Source organism: Palaemon carinicauda, chromosome 10, assembly GCF_036898095.1.
Source record: "Palaemon carinicauda isolate YSFRI2023 chromosome 10, ASM3689809v2, whole genome shotgun sequence".
Lineage (NCBI taxonomy): Eukaryota > Metazoa > Arthropoda > Malacostraca > Decapoda > Palaemonidae > Palaemon > Palaemon carinicauda.
Genome location: NC_090734.1, coordinates 138,590,324 through 138,608,461, shown reverse-complemented (window position 1 = coordinate 138,608,461; position 18,138 = coordinate 138,590,324). Strand labels below are relative to the sequence as shown.

At 39.8% G+C, this 18,138-nt stretch overlaps 1 protein-coding gene across 1 annotated transcript in view; it reads right to left on the bottom strand.

The window, feature by feature from the left end:
• mbo (Nuclear pore complex protein Nup88) overlaps positions 1 to 8,366 on the bottom strand; it is a 122,539-nt gene extending 114,173 nt beyond the window's left edge. Inside the window, exon 1 of the mRNA XM_068381986.1 lies at positions 8,138 to 8,366. Within this exon, the coding sequence (XP_068238087.1) occupies positions 8,138 to 8,332 (195 nt within the window). The 5' untranslated portion in view covers positions 8,333 to 8,366. The remainder of the gene's footprint in view (positions 1 to 8,137) is intronic.
• Between the last annotated feature and the right edge of the window lie 9,772 nt (positions 8,367 to 18,138).

Sequence of the window (18,138 nt, the reverse complement as noted above, 5' to 3'; positions counted from 1 at the left end):
CGCCTACTCCTACACCGACGGATGTGTCCATTCCGTCTACCTCCTCGACCCCGGATCCTTCCTCTTCTACACAAGAACTGATCCGACTGATTAGAGCTGTCATGGACGACAGACTGAAGGAGAACCAGGAGTCCATCAGGTCTATGATTGGATCCAGAGAACCGAAGAAGATCTCGGTTAAGGATCTCCCAGCTTGCTCTCATGCCAACCCGTGGAGGTATGCAGAGCATATGGTTATTGCGACCGGCAGGATCTTTGTTAGTGACAAAATCGGCACGGTCCCGTTGGAAGATGTGGAATTCTTCCCAAGCTTCGAGGCCTACCCGGACTGTTACGTCCGGCTTCGTTCTGAACCTGCCTCGAAGGAGGAGACCGAACCTAAGGAAGAGATAGTGTTCGATCTCGCAAAGGCCCAGGCTATGCTAGCCTCCGCATTTAAGAGCAGGGGCTTTACCTGCTCTAAGCTTCCTGCCTTGAGCAAGAAGCATCCTACTTATGTCGCTCCCGACACTGCGATTCTTCCATTTTTGGAAAAGGCCTTGGCTGCATGCCTTAAAGCGGCGGAAGAAGGGAAACCCTGCCCTGCACTGGAGGAGTGCAGACCCTTCTCCATCGTAACGCCCCCTGACACTAGACAATGGAAAGATGTCCAACATACTTTCGTTGTGGGTAGGCTCGATCCTGACGTTGCCGGACGTCAGTTTAATGAAGACCTCCCTAAGCTCAATGATCACCTCCTTCGCCGGGAACAAGACACGAAGGAGAGGCTTGCAGCGTCTCTTTCTCATCAAGTCCAACTTGAAGTTATGGCCTGTGACACAGCAGTACCCGATCACTACATGGTACTGGCCAAATCCCACTTACTCACGGTAATGAAGGACTTGTACCATTTCATAAAGGCTCGTAGAGCCTGTCGTGAATTCGTGTTTGTCGGTGCCACCGTGAAACACGAACCCCGGAGGCTGATTTCCTCCAACATCTGGGGAAAGCACCTGTTTCCTTCGGACCTTGTCAAGGAAATAACGGACAGAGCCGCCACGGAGAATAGGAACCTTCTCCACAAATGGGGCATGTCCAGGAAAAGGAAAACCTCTCAGGACGATGGACCTCAGCCTAAGAGGAAACCTCAGAAACCGAAACCCCAGCAACGTCAACAAAGACGTCAGTTTCCGGGACCCGCTACCTCCCAAGTGGTTGCCCAACCACAACAGACCTTTCAATTGGCCCCCCAACCGGTGTTGTCACAGTCACCGGTCTTCACCCCTGCCTTTGAGCAGCCATCCACTACCTTTCATGCCAGAGGTAGAGGCTCGTCCAGGGGTGCAAGCAGAGACGCCTCTCGTCGTCCCTCCAGAGGTAGAGGAGGAAAGGGAGCTAGCGGCCGAGGCAACAAGTCCTCGGGACACCAGAAGCAATGAAGTGCTTCCGGTGGGAGGAAGACTCCGCCAATTCCAGGATCGTTGGACCTTCGATCCTTGGGCACACAGCATCATCAAGAACGGTCTAGGCTGGAGTTGGGTGCAACCACCCCCAATCTTCCAGCGGTTCTTCCAACAATCGACCCCCATTCTGGAAGAATATGTTCTAGACCTCTTGAACAAGAAGGTGATAAGGAAGGTAAAGTCCACCAGGTTCCAAGGGAGACTGTTTTGCGTTCCCAAGAAGGACTCAGACAAGCTCAGAGTCATTCTGGACTTATCCCCCCTCAACAAGTTCATAGAGAACAACAAATTCAAGATGCTGACGCTTCAACAAATAAGGACCCTTCTGCCTCAAGGTTCCTACACGGTCTCTATAGACCTGGCGGATGCCTATTGGCACATTCCAATGAACCATCACGCTTCCTCCTACCTAGGATTTCGACTCCAAAGGAAAAGCTACGCCTTCCGGGCCATGCCATTCGGCCTCAATGTGGCCCCTCGGATCTTCACGAAGCTGGCAGACGCCATAGTACAACAGCTCCGCCTAAGAAACGTCCAGGTGATGGCCTACCTCGACGACTGGCTAGTCTGGGCTCCATCGCCCGAAGAGTGTACAAAGTCTTGCGACGAAGTTACCCAGTACCTAGAACACCTGGGATTCAAGATCAACGAGAAGAAATCTCGCCTCTCTCCGGCTCAGAAGTTTCAGTGGCTGGGAATCCACTGGAATCTTCAGTCACACCGCCTTTCCATCCCCCAGAAGAAAAGGAAGGAAATAGCAGGGTCTGTCAAGCGACTACTGAAATCCAAACGCATTTCAAGACGACAGCAGGAACGAGTTCTAGGCTCCCTACAATTCGCCTCAGTGACAAACCCAGTGCTTCGTGCACAGCTAAAGGATGCCGCGGGAGTCTGGAGACGATCGGCATCCATCGCTCGAAGAGACCTCAAGAGACGGCTTCCAAACAGACTTCGACGCCTCCTAAAGCCGTGGTCGGAAGCAATGGCCCTGAAAAGGTCCATTCCTCTCCAACACCCTCCTCCTTCACTCAACATCCACACGGATGCCTCACTGGAGGGCTGGGGAGGTCACTCCCACCTGAAACAAGCTCAAGGGACCTGGTCTCCACTATTCAAGACGTTCCACATAAACATCTTGGAGGCCATGGCGGTCCTTCTTACTCTGAAGAAGCTATCCCCGCCGCCCTCGATCCACATCCGTCTAACCCTAGACAACTCGGTGGTAGTTCGTTGTCTCAATCGCCAAGGCTCAAGATCGCCCCAGATAAATCAGGTGCTTCTCCCAATCTTCCGTCTGGCGGAGAAGAAGAAGTGGCACCTGTCTGCAGTTCACCTACAAGGATTCCGCAACGTGACAGCGGATGCTCTATCTCGGACAAACCCGATAGAGTCGGAATGGTCTCTAGACGCAAGATCATTCTCCTTCATCTCTCATCAAGTCCCAGAACTTCAGATAGATCTCTTTGCAACGAGCGACAACAATCAACTTCCTCTGTACGTAGCCCCGTACGAGGACCCCAAGGCAGAAGCGGTGGACGCCATGTCACTGGACTGGAACAGATGGTCCAAGATATACCTGTTCCCTCCCACCAACCTTCTGTTGAAAGTCCTCTCCAAACTGAGAACCTTCAAAGGGACAGCGGCCCTAGTGGCTCCCAAGTGGCCCCGGAGCAACTGGTACCCCCTGGTCCTGGAGCTGCAGCCCAAGCTGATCCCTCTCCCGGGCCCAGTTCTCTCTCAACAAGTACAGAAGTCGACTGTCTTCGCTTCATCATCGAAAATCAAGGACCTTCATCTCATGATTTTCTCTCCCTTGCCGCAAAGAAGAGGTTTGGGATCTCGAAGAAAAGTCTAGACTTCCTAGAGGAATACAAGACCGAATCCACGAGACGGCAATATGAATCATCCTGGAGGAAATGGGTCTCCTTTGTTAAAGCAAAAAATCCTAAAGAAATCACCATTGATTTCTGTATGTCCTTCTTCATTCACCTTCATGGACAAGGATTAGCAGCCAATACGATTTCGACCTGCAAATCGGCTTTGACTAGACCAATTCTATACGCTTTCCAAATTGATCTGTCCAGCGACATCTTTAACAAACTGCCGAAAGCATGTGCTCGCCTACGCCCAGCACCCCCTCCGAAACCGATCTCCTGGTCACTAGACAAGGTGCTCCATTTCGCCTCCAACTTGGACAACGATTCATGCCCCCTCAAGGATCTGACTCAGAAAGTTATATTTTTATTTGCTCTCGCCTCGGGAGCTCGAGTCAGCGAAATAGTGGCATTATCAAGAGAAGAGGGACACATCCTGTTTGCTGATTCAGGAGAAGTGACCCTCTCCCCTGATCCGACGTTTCTCGCCAAAAATGAATTACCCACCAAAAGATGGGGCCCTTGGAGAATATGCCCCCTGAAGGAGGATGTCTCTCTTTGTCCAGTAGAGAGCCTCAAGGTCTATCTTCGCAGAACTTCAAACTTTGGTGGAGGCCAACTCTTCAAAGGAGAAACATCGGGCAGCGACCTGTCACTGAAACAATTAAGAGCGAAAATCACCTACTTCATTCGCAGAGCGGATCCGAACAGTACACCCGCTGGTCATGATCCTAGAAAAGTGGCATCTTCTCTGAACTTCTTTCAGAGCATGGACTTTGAGAGCCTTAAAAACTTTACGGGCTGGAAGTCCTCGCGAGTTTTCTTTAAACATTATGCGAAACAAGTGCACGAAATCAAACATTTTGTGGTAGCCGCAGGTAGTGTTATGAAACCTGCACCTAACTCTGCGTAGAACAGTGAGTTACTTGGGACTCTAACTCTTCGGGTGCCTATGTTGACCCTCGAGTGATTCATAGTGATGTCTAAAAACACTTAGTGCTTTTATAACTGTTCTTATCCCAGGTGAAATGTCATAGTGTGACACAAGTGCCGCATGCCTTGAGCATGATGTGTTATTTAAAGACTTGCGTTCCTCGAGAACGAGTACCTACTAATCCTGAAATTCCCTTTCAGATTCAAGAGCAAGCCTTTATTTCTATGTACATTATTATTACTGTAAATGAACTTTACTTTTGCTGTAAATTATTTAATTTCTGCATTGTGAAATAAAATTTCTATTTTATTACTTATGCGTCTCTTTCAGCTCCTACTTACTATGAAATACATACTGTCATAGTTTTATTTACTCCTCCTTTCTTATGGTCATGAAGAATTTAAGATGTCCATTCCTAAATTATATTCACCTTGCCTCAGTAAGGTTCCTACACGAATACTTACTTCTGATAATCAGGAGATGAACTCTACGCACAGTGCCCAACCACCACTGGCCTACTTCAGAATGTTCCTATACAAATATCAAACATTCTGCTTCATCTCTAAGCTCTTAAAAAGTTCTTCTGTCAAGATGAATAGCCCTTCAATACCACTTTGACGTCGGCATAGCCCATGGGAACTTCCTACCAATGGGGGGCAGGATATTTCGTTCCTATGGTTCTTACCTAAGATTACTTTGCTGTTTTGTCAATGCCTAGGCACTTAACTCTGGGGGAAAATCTACCACGATACATTGATTCTCTGGTACTCTTCCATCAGGACGCCATGGCTTGAGCCCAAAAAACGGATTTTGAGCGAAGCGAAAAATCTATTTTTGGGTGAGATAGCCATGGCGTCCTGATGGACCCTCCCTACTACTTCGTTCAGTTTGCTCCCACCCTACACAATTGTATCATGGTGATGGGCAGCAACTGGCGCCAGGATAAAGACGCGCGTGACGTCATTAGAGCAATGGCGTCCGTTTGTTTACGTCTCGAGTATCAGTAGTAGCCACGAGTGAGATTAGCTGTGGAACGGCTCCCAGCTATTCTCAGCCCTTACACACCGAAGCGTTAACTCTGTTCGGGGTGGAGATAGCTATGTGGCACGACCAGACATGCGTGTCCCCTGTTGTATTACGATGTCTTAAAGGGAAACCTTTGAGATACTCGCTCCAGAAGTTAGAATTCTGTGATAACCTGTGGTTAAATTCTCTGGGAATATCTTAGTAGTCTTATACCCAAGGAAGCTACCAAACAGGAACCTTCCATCAGGACGCCATGGCTATCTCACCCAAAAATAGATTTTTCGCTTCGCTCAAAATCCGTTTATTGTACTAACACTGACCATTCACTTGGGAAATGAATTCTGTTGTTCTTCAGTTAATTACTGATACTTTTTATCAGATAAAGAGGATGCCAATAACTGGAATAAAATATACTAACTGGCAACCCCAACAGTTTTTCTAACGAACTATGAACGATGAATTTTGCAATTTGTTGCTTCAGTTTTGACGCTGACAGTGCAATACTGTACAAGGCTCGGGCTAAATGCGTATACTAAGTAACAAAAGACGAAATCTAGAAGAGAACAAAGGGTGAAATACGTGGAAGAGAAACAAAAGATAGGATACAATTTCTATTCAAGTGTAGCAAATGGAATATAAAGGGGCATTATAGAAGTGTGGATGACGACAAGAAATAAATAACAGGGAAACATCAGTTTCGTAAAGAAAAGATAGGAAAAAATAATTAACCCTTTTACCCCCAAAAGGACGTACTGGTACGTTTCATAAAAGCCATCCCTTTACCCCCATGGACGTACCGGTACGTCCTTGCAAAAAAAATGCTATAAAATTTTTTTTTTCATATTTTTGATAGTTTATTTTAAAAAATCAGGCATTTTCCAAGAGAATGAGACCAACCTGACCTCTCTATGACAAAAATTAAGGCTGTTAGAGCAATTTAAAAAAAAATATACTGCAAAATGTGCTGGGAAAAAATAACCCCCTGGGGGTTAAGGGTTGGAAATTTCCAAATAGCCTGGGGGTTAAAGGGTTAAGACAAATTCAGATATAAAGGGGAAAAATGAGAGATCAGAAATGCAGACTGAAGACTTCAGGAGGCAACAATCCCAGGATATACTGTACCACAGACCTCAACCAAACTCCTGAATATGCAATATGAAATACTGTACACTACTGCATTTTTGTAACTTCAGAATATCTGGATTACAGAATAATCAGAGATAATGACAAAGATTTATAATCCTTATGGAAAGTGTTGAATAAAAAAGATTGGAGCCTTTGTAGGGTGACGGCCAGATCCCGTAGAAAACGAGAATATTCTGAACTGAGGCCGTCATTCTAAAAACGATTTTGGCGGGAGAAGCTAACTTAAAAAACCCACCTAACCTATGCTAAAAGCCGTATCCTTAGCTCCCCCCGGACCCCCCCCCCCCCCCACCCCCCTTACACAACAGTTTCCTTACCTACGAGTACGACGGGAGAAGCTAACTTAAAAAACCCACCTAACCTATGCAATAAGCCGTATCCTTAGCCCCCCCACCCCCCTACACAACAGTTTCCTTACCTACGAGTACGACGGGAGAAGCTAACTTAAAAAACCCACCTAACCTATGCTAAAAGCCGTGTCCTTACCCAGGGGGGCTGCGCCCCCCCGGACCCCCCCCCCTTACACAACATATTTAAGATCCGTAGACCATTTCCAAACATTTTTATTCTATACAAGATAACAGTCGGAGCAATAATAAGCAAATTAGGACGCTTGGCCGTAGCGCTACAAACTACCCAAAAGATTAACTGCAAGGTGTAATAAATATGAATACAGTACAGGATAGTAAGAAAATCTAAGGCTTAAGATATTGGAGGATGAATAAACTTGGAAAGAGAAAGATGAGACTAATGGGGAGGAATAAACTACCCTATTATATGGCTAGCTAATGTTATGTAGGGTTAGGTGTGAACTACGATACAATACATTTCAATGGACTTAAAAATGTAAGGAAAGACATCGTATTTATCTATAAACCCAACGGAGCCTCTGTATAACGACGGACAGGATCATGTGCATAGAACACCATCTAACCTAAACTTCCCCACCTACCCTAACCTACAAAACATGTCCTTACCTAATTACCTAACCGGGGAGCTAACGTCCCCTTAGCGATCCCTCTTAGATTGCTGTATTCATAGCATTGGGGTTAAAAATTGGGGGTGTATGTATGATAGCGGCCACCTGTATGTATGATGACAAGCGGAGTAAGAATACGGCAGTGTAAGGGGGTCGCAGGGGGTGTTAGCCCTCCCGCCCCATTAGGTAAGTAAGTAAGGACACAGATTGTAGGTTTGGTTAGGGGAGAAAGTTTAGGTTAGTTGTCGTCCACTTTTTACGCATGTGGGAGAAACTGGCCGCTGCTATACAAAGGTTACGAAAATAGGAAAATTATGGGTCATGGCCATCACTTTATAAACATTCCAGACCACCTTTTGTAGAGATAAATAACATTCGACATAAAAATTGGTCGATTATCTTATCTACACTTCGTCTTGACAGTAAACATCAAAACCCTAATTTTTTCCTAGACCTAACTATGACTCGGTGTTCTTATTCATCAGAGTATAAGCCTTATATCCCCATATAAACTAAACTAAGCCAAACATTGACGTTATGGCCTCACTATTTGACCGGTAACACGGTACAGTAATAAGACTTTAGGTAGCACAAGTTGACCATGCCTGCCTTCTATTTTGTCTCTAAAATCGAGTTAGCTTATTCTATCTATACCCAAATATTTCTCATTAATTACTAGTTCAAAGTACAAGCCTATGAAAGAAAACTGAACAAAAATACCGGTAGGTTAACATACCTGGACCTTGGAATCAGGAGGGTCAATGAGCTGTGCGAAAATACAACTGTCCTCTTTACTCCAGGCAAGCAGCATGTCATCTGTTTTGTCCAGGAGTTGATTCTGACCATATTTCCTAAATGCTCTGCCATTATACTTTTCCGAGAGAATTTTCGACAGAGAAAGAGAAACGCCAATGTCAGTTGAACCTGCCATGTTGATGTTTGTGTTCTACAGGGCAGGGTTGCCAGTTTGGCCTTGTTCCGGCCAAAAAAACTCAAATTTGACCTTTTTGTATTTAAACAGGTTGGCCTTTAGTAATATGAAAAAAGCCGAGCCTTAAATACTATATTTTTTACCTTTTTCTATTAATGGGTTGGCCTTTTAAAGCCTCTGTTGATTAGAAATTGACCTTTTCTCATTTAGAAAACCTGGCAACCCTGCTACAGGGTTGCCAGATTATTTCGACTGGATTATCGTACATGAGCCTTAAAATTGTCGTTTTTCAACCAAAATTATCGTACACAGTTTCAATATAATTATTAAGGAGTTTATGATTGACTTATTTCAAAATATTTGAGTTTAATTGTTTAATTAAACACACACACCACACATATGTATATACCTAAGGCATGTATCGTACATCGTACTGGACCTAAAATAATCGTACATGTACGATAATTATCGTACGAATAGCACCCCTGGTGTTCTATTTACCAATATTATGAGACTGAAATTTAAACCGATCGCTCATTCCGGCAGCAGAAATTTGTTCCTTGATGGGCTCGTTCATTTAGTATAATTGATGATAGACAATAAAAAATGGCTTGTTATTATGTGTAGTTATGCCTTTAATGATAAATTATTTTTTATGGAATAAAATAATTTAATTTGATAGATATTTAACTAATCGTTCAATTAATTCCCCTGTCTGAGATAATATGGAAACGTTCTTTAACCAAACGTTCGTTTTTTTAATTTGTGCCGCGTTCTGTGAATTATCTATACAAAATAGGGTACAGAAACAGAAAAATATATCAACTATGAGAGCTATGAATACTGTTTTACTACACTATTATATTTGTAATAGGGGTATAATAATTAATGCAAGTTTTATTTCAGCTTCCATATAATCGTACTCATCTAGTTTACCTCTAGAATTAATTATCACTCTTTGTCCTATTTAACAATTCACTAAATCACAACAATTATCGCATATAATTATTTAATATTTGTTATTGTATCTTTACTTAATCCCCTATTTACACGAATCACCCATACAGGACAGTATATTATTCTAAAATATTCAATCTTAATTCTACCCATATACTTACTTTTTTTTTTTGGGGGGGGGGGGGGTTAAATCCAACCCTCCACTGAAGTCGAGAGAACTACTTCTCGGGCGGGTCCATATCAACCATCTAACGAAACATTTTCATTATAACTTATACAATTCTTTGATTGTAGCATCTTCCAAATCATATGATCTTGTGAAAAGTAATGTCTTTAGTGTCTTCTTAAATTCAATTGCTCCCTTTAGGTCTTTCATTTCAGTTGGCAGTTTATTATAATGTCTAGGCGCACAGTAGCTAAAAGCCCTTTCACCAAATTTACTATTTGTTCTTGGTTCAGATAGCCTATGTTTGTCACTCATGTGTCTTATGTTAACATTTGTTTCTAGTTCTAGTTTGTTCAGGCATTCTTTTAGATATTTTGGTTCAGTATCTTAACAGTTAGTAAGAGTAGCTTGTATTTAATTCTTGCCTTTACCGGTAGCCAGTGTAATTTAATTAGTGCAAGGGTAACTCTTTCCCTATTGTGTAATCCTTTTATTAATCTGGCGGCTCTGTTTTGTACTCTGAATTTTCTTCACCTGATAATTTGGTAAGCCATAGAACAGTGAGTTGCAGTAATCAATTCTTGAAAATATGTGGAGATTAATGAATATGGCCATAGATTTTTCATCTAAGTATTTACTAATAAATGCTATGTTTCTAATATGATAGTTACAATTTCTTACCATATTATTTATATGTTCATTCATTGTCAGTCTATCATCCATGATTACTCCAAGATTTCTGACAGATTTCTTCAGGTCAATGATCAATTGACCTATTCCAATTCTTTGGAAGCATTCGATTCTTTTTATATATTTTTCATTTCCAAAAATAATACATTCACTTTCATCTTCATTGAGCTTGAGCTTTTTTGTTAACATCCAAGCCTTAATGTCATTCATTATTTCATGTATCTTTCTTTTAGCTTCATCAACTGATTCTATTGGGAAATAGAATTGAGTATCATCAGCGTATATTTTAAACTTAACTCTGTGAGTTTAAAGTATATTTGCCAGTTCAATCGTGTATATTTCAAACAGGAGAGGACCTATTACACTGCCTTGAGGCACCCCTTTAGTTAGTTTTCTTGTCTCAGATTCAACATTTGATATTACTACTTTAACTTTGCGGTTTTCAAGATAACTCACAAACCAGTCATATACTCGTTCTACGATGCCCACAGCTTTAAGGTCTTCCATCAGATATGTATGTTCTACCGTATCAAATGCTGCACTTAGATCAAGCATCACAAAAATGCAACACTTGTCATTTGTTATAGTTTCTGTTATGTCATTTTTAATCGCTAACACTGTTGTTTCTGTGGAGTAATTTTCCCTGTATGCAGATTGATCATCAGGAATGGCAGTAGATTTTTTCAGATGTTTCCAGGTTTGTTCGTGTACCAGCAGTTTCAATAATTTTCGAAAAATATGACAGATTTGATATTGGCCTACATGAACTTAAATTGTCTGTATCACCTTTTCCTTTATACACAGGCTTGATACACTCAACTTTTTCACAATCAGGGAAAACTGCCTGTGTTAGACTCATATTTACCATGTTTCGGTAGGTCTCTTGTAGTCTGGTGAAATTTTCTGCATCTTTTACATCGTTAATTGGAAATGGGTCATTTCCGCAGTAGGTTTTTTTTACTCTCTTTATTATTCTCATATAATCACTCTGACTTAACTCTTTGAATACCCATAGCTTATTTACACCTGTTGCTGATGTATTCCTTCGTTCTGTTGTGCCGATGTTGTGAAAACTGGAGCAGATTTGATTTATTTTTTCCTCAAAATAATCAATAAAATCATTTGCTAGGCATTTAGGATCATTATTTATGTCAGGCAATACTATTTCTGTCTTTAGACCTAATAGCTTCTTTAGGTTCTTATGTATTTTCCGTGGGTCATTTTCATTGCACACTTTTTTATAATAGGCCTTTTTTTTTAACTAAGATAAAATAATTGTAGCGATTTCTAGCTGCTTTGTAATGTTGCCAGTTTTCATTATTTTTATTTCTTTTCAATTAATCCTCCATTTTTCTTTTTCTTTTTTTTTTCTTCATGTAGTTCATTATCAAACCAGTTCGATTTTCCTTTAATTGTGATTATTTTTGTTATTTCTGGGCACCTATTATTATAATTAGTTGCAAGTATAGTTTTACTTCTATCGGTAATGCAGTTTATACAGGATTGTCTCTCTACGAGGGTGTGCTTCTCTTCACAGTTACAGACTGGTGTTATCCCTTTTATATTCTCTAGGCTTTGTTCAATGAACTCTTTTGGATCAAAGTTAGTCTTAATTCTGTATGTGATTTCCTTCTGTATTGCATTATATTTTCTAACATCTATTTCAAAAGACATTAACTTATGCATTGGGGATATAGAGCAGTCAGGTTCAATCTCCATATTTAGTATGATGTAGTTGTTTTTATTTACTATTACTAGATCTAGTATATGATTAGACTGAGCTGTTGGTTCAGACACTATGTTTTCAAGGTCGTGGTTGTCAATCAATTCTCTAAATTCATTGACATATGGGTCTACTCTTTTATCAAGATGTAGGCTGAAATCACCACATATAACTATATTTCGATTGTCGTTCAATGTATCTAGTAAGTTATTAAATTCATCTAGAAACATTCTTTTGCTTTTGCTCGGTGGTCTATAGAGTATAACTATTTGTATATTTACATTTCGAGATAAAATTTTAATATTCATATGTTCAAATGAATTAACCATGAGATGATTTCTTACTGTAACTTTATATGATTTTTTTATTAAGATTCCAATGCTACCATCTGTTTTGTCTTCTCTTGGTTCATGATAAAATTTATAAGATTTAGGTGTCATTTCATTTATTTTCGATCTGTCACTCACATTACCACTCAACCAAGTTTCAGTTAATAAGCAAATATCCACATCTTGATCACTTACGACTTCCTTAATGATATGAGTTTTATTGCCAATGGATTATATATTTATTAGATTACATGATATTTTCTTAATCGAAGCCATGGTCAGTATTGTTTCTGGCTCTTGTTATTTCTTGTTTATAAACTTCGCAGTTTAGTCTATCATAGGATTTATGTTTTGTGTCCTCATAGTTCTTTCTCACATAATTTATGCATTTAACTCCAACAACACTGCAATGACCCGCTTTATGCTCTCCCGTGCACTTGGGGCACGACTGTTTATTCTTACAATTAGCTGCACTATGCCCAAATTCCTGGCATTTGTAACACTGGTAGGGCATGTAATGGTCGTAAACATTACATATTCTATATGTGGTACTCAGTTTATATCCATTTTCATAGACTGCTTTACGTATCTTAGGTGTACATTTTATAATATAGTGTTTATGTTTATCCATTCTTGAATTCTCTTGCATTATAATAGTCAGATCATTTTCTACAATGTGTCTTTTTAGCCACTGGTTCTTAAGCTTCAGACTTTGAATAATATCATCACCATCTTCTGGTACATTTGTAAGTTTTAACTTCGGTTTAAGTTTTCCTTTTTCAGCAACAGTGATCTTGTTTACATTACCTTGTTCCAATTCTGATTTTGCCTGCTCCAAATTCTGTTTATCAGCAAATTTTATGATCAGGTGGCCATCTTTTGTTTCACCTGTGCTTTCAACTTGGGCTTTTATATTGGTCATAACTGTTTTCTTATTATTAACTGCTGAAACCTCATCAGTTGATTTTACAATCAATGTTTTCTTTGATTTCAGCTTTTCAGCATAGATACCAGTTATATGCTTCCTATCTATGTCATCTTCATTCCTTTTCTTTTCATTTTTTAATTCTTTCATTTCATTTCTTAATTCTTGTATCTCATCTCTTGTTTCTTGCACTTTATTTCTCATTTCTGTCATGCTATCCTTCATTTCTTCTATTTTATTCATCAAGACCTGAACCAAATGGTGGGACATTACGACTTCTTCATCCAATAATTTTTTTTGTATGTTTGCTGCATCCTCATTGATCTTATAAGTGCAATTCCTACACTTGTAATAAATATGTTCATTACATAATAACCTTCTGTGGGCTTGTGATAAATTTTCTATAAATCCAGATCACGTGTTTTCAAAATGATACCATTTTTGACATCTATCACAACAAATTGCATCACCGGCAACGACAGTCTTGCAGTGCTCACACAATTCAGTGTCATCAGATTCCACGGTGTCCAACGATCCATTCGCTGATTCATCATTTCTTCCACAAGCACCTTCCTCCATATTGTCACTATCATATACTGATGTATTCTTCATTATCTGTAGAAATTCATTTGTTTCTTCTTCAACTGATTTTCCTGTTTCAGTCTTTTCATGAGGTTTCTTTCTAATTTTCTTAATGGCTTCTAACACTTTTGTAGTTTACATCATGTTTAAGTCCAAATGAGTCGGGAAAAACATGATTGGTAACTCTTACCTGTGTCCCAGTTGTAATCAACTATTAATTTGTAATTTTGCACTATTCAGTGTTCCAATGACTTTGATTCCAATTTATATAATTTAATGATGTTGGAAATTAACTCAACGATTTTCACTTTTAACTTGCCACTATTGTTATTAAATTTCAACAGAGCACTTCTTCAGCACGTCCTCACTCCACTCCATCTAAGTGCAGTATTTGATACGGTAGAACATACATATCTGATGGAAGACCTTATTAAAGCTGTGAGCATCGTAGAACGAGTATATGACTGGTTTGTGAGTTATCTTGAAAACCGCAAAGTTAAAGTAGTAATATCAAATGTTGAATCTGAGACAAGAAAACTAACTAAAGGGGTGCCTCAAGGCAGTGTACTAGGTCCTCTCCTGTTTGAAATATACACGATTGAACTGGCAAATATACTTTAAACTCACAGAGTTAAGTTTAAAATATACGCTGATGATACACAATTCTATTTCCCAATAGAATCAGTTGATGAAGCTAAAAGAAAGATACATGAAATAATGAATGACATTAAGGCTTGGATGTTAACAAAAAAGCTCAAGCTCAATGAAGATGAAAGTGAATGTATTATTTTTGGAAATGAAAAATATATAAAAAGAATCGAATGCTTCCAAAGAATTGGAATAGGTCAATTGATCATTGACCTGAAGAAATCTGTCAGAAATCTTGGAGTAATCATGGATGATAGACTGACAATGAATGAACATATAAATAATATGGTAAGAAATTGTAACTATCATATTAGAAAAATAGCATTTATTAGTAAATACTTAGATGAAAAATCTATGGCCATATTCATTAATCACCACATATTTTCAAGAATTGATTACTGCAGCTCACTGTTCTATGGCTTACTAAATTATCAGCTGAAGAAAATTCAGAGAGTACAAAACAGAGCCGCTAGATTAATAAAAGGACTACATAATATGGAAAGAGTTACCCCTGCACTAATTAAATTACAATGGCTACCGGTAGAGGCGAGAATTGAATACAAGCTACTCTTACTAACGTTTAAGTTACTGAACCAAAATGAACCAAAATATCTGAAAGAATGCCTGAACAAACTAGAACTAGAAACAAATGTTAACATAAGACACATGAGTGACAATCATAGGCTATCTGAACCAAGAACAAATAGTAAACTTGGTGAAAGGGCTTTTAGCTACTGTGCGCTTAGACATTATAATAAACTGCCAACTGAAAAGAATGACCTAAAGGGAGCAATTAAATTTAAGAAGACACTAAAGACATTACTTTTCACAAGATCATATGATTTGGAAGATGCTACAATCAAAGAATTGTATAAGTTATAATGAAAATGTTTCGTTAGATGATTGATATGGACCCGCCCGAGAAGTAGTTCACTCAACTTCAGTGGGAAGTTGGATTTAAACCCAAAATGAGTAAACAAGTAAGATATGGAAGACTGGAATCCACTTGGTATTGACAGCCATTCTCTCAATGGTTCTTAATCTTCATACCTGCGACACCCTAGTCCAGGCACACCTGTTTAACTTTTCAAGTACAAAGAAGTCTTCTCCAAGAGACACAGCGTACTAGAAGTAGTCAGACTTGTTTCTTCTGCATTTGTCCACCTGATAAAGAAACAGTACAAGTGAATCTTTATCAAGGAACACTGCATCCAAAACAAGTGTAGCTCCTTACCTCTGTTGAATCCACCTTGTATATTATTCTCTTCAGATATGGAAGGCTGGAATCCACTTAATATTGACTGACAGTCTCTCAATGGTTATTAATCTTTATAGTGGCGATACCCTAGTCCAGACACATCTGTTTCACTGTTCCAGTATAAAGGAGTCTTCTCCAAGGGACACAGCATACTTAAATAAGTTGGACTTGTCTCTTCTGCATTTGTTCACCTGACAAAGAAACAGTACAAGTGAATATTTATCAAGGAACACTGGATTTAATTACAACTGTAGCTTCTTCCCTCTGCTGAATCTATCTTGTAGATTATTCCCTTTAGATAAGGAAGACTGTAATCCACTTGGTATCGGCTGCCATTCTCTCAATGGTTCTAAATCTTGATACTTGCGATACCCTAGTCCAGGAATGACTGTTTCACTGTTCCAGTACAAAGGAGTCTTCTCCAAGGGACACAGCATACTAGAAGTAGTCAGCCTTGTTTCTTCTTCATTTGTCCACCTGATAAAGAAACAGTACAAGTGAATCTTTATCAAGAAACACTCTATCCAAAACAAGTCTGGCTTCTTCCCTCTGTTGAATCCATCTTTTAGATTATCCCCATCAGATATGGACGACTGGAATCCACCTATTATTGACTGCCATTCTCTCAATGGTTCTTAATCTTGATACTTGCAATACTCTAGTCCAGGAACGTCAGTTTCACTGTTCCAGTACAAAGGAGTCTTTTCTAAGGGGCACAGCATACTAGAAGTAGTCAGACTTTTTTCTTTTACATTTGTCCACCTTATAAAAAAGCAGTACAAGTGAATCTTTGTCAAGGAAGAATGCATCAAAATACAATTGTGGCTTCTTCCCTCTGTTGAATCCATCTTGTAGATTATTCCCTTCAGATATGGAAGGCTGTAATCCACTTAGTAATGACTGCCATTTTCTCAAAGCTTTTTAATCTTGATACTTGCGATACCCTAATCCAGGCACGTCTTTTTCACAGTTCCATTATAAAGGAGTCTTCTCCAAGGGACACGGCATAATAGAAGTAGTCAGACTTGTTTCTTCTGCATTTGTCCACCTGATAAAGAATCAGTACAAGTGAATCTTTATCAAGGAACACTGCATACAAGAACAAGTGTGGCTTCTTCCCTCTGTTGAATCCATCTTGTAGATTATTCCCTTCAGATATGGAAGGCTGGAATCCAATTAGTATTGACTGCAATTCTCTCAATGGTTCCTAATCTTGATACTTGCGATACCCTACTCCAGACACATCTGTTTCACTGTTCCAGTATAAGGGAGTCTTCTCCAAGGGACACAGCATACTAAAAGTAGTCAGACTTGTTTCTTTTGCATTTGTCAACCTGACTAAGAAACAGTACAAGTGGATCTTTGTCAAGGAAGAATGCATCTAATTACAACTGTGGCTTCTTCCGTCTGCTAAATCCACCTTGTAGATTATTCTCTTAAGATATGGAAGACTGTAATCGACTTGGTATTGACTGCAATTCTCTCAATGGTTTTAATCTTGATTCCTACGATACCCTAGTCCAGGCACATCTGTTTCACTGTTCTAGTAAATAGGAGTCTTCTCCAAGGGACACGGCACACTAAAAGAAGTCAGACATGTTTCTTGTGTATCTGTCCACCTGACAAAGAAACAGTACAAGTGAATCTTTGTCAAGGAAGAATGCATACAAGAACAAATGTGGCTTTTTGCCTCTGCTGAGTCTGTTTTGTTGATTATTTCCTCAGATCTTGAAAACCGGAATCCATTTATTATTATTATTATTATTATTAAATGCTAAGCTACAACCCTAATTGGAAAAGCAGGATACTACAAGCCCAGGAGCCCCAACAGGGAAAATAGCCCAGTGAGGAAAGGAAATAAGGAAATAAGGAAAAATAAAATATTTTAGTAATAGTAACAATATTCAAATAAATATTTCCTATTTAAACTAAAAACAAGAGAACAAGAGGAAGAGGAACTAAATAGAAAAGTGTGCCCGAGTGTACCCTCAAGCAAGAGAACTCTAACCCAAGGCAGCGTAAGACCATGGTACAGAGGCTGTGGCAATACCCAAGAATAGAGAACAATGGTTTGATTTTGGAGTGTCCTTCTCCTAGAAGAGCTGCTTACCATAGCTAAAGAGTCTCTTCTACCCTTACTAAGAGGAAAGTAGCCACTGAACAATTACAGTTCAGTAGTTAACCCCTTGGGTGAAGAAGAATTGTCTAGTAATCACAGTGTTGTCAGGTGTATGAGGACAGAGGAGAATCTGTAAAGGATAGGCCAGACTATTCGGTGTCCGTGTAGGCAAAGGGAAAGAACCGTAAAGAGAGAGAAGGGCCCTATGTAGTACTGTCTGGCCAGTCAAAGGACCCAATAACTCTCTAGCGGTATTTGGCATTTATTGCCTGTATTTCAATAGTCTTAATCCAGATGGCTGCCATAACCTACCCAGGCACTTATGCTCCACTATTCCAGAGCGAAGGAATCTTGAGCAAGTGACACAGCATACTGGAAAAAGACAGACTAGTTTTTTTTCTGCATACAA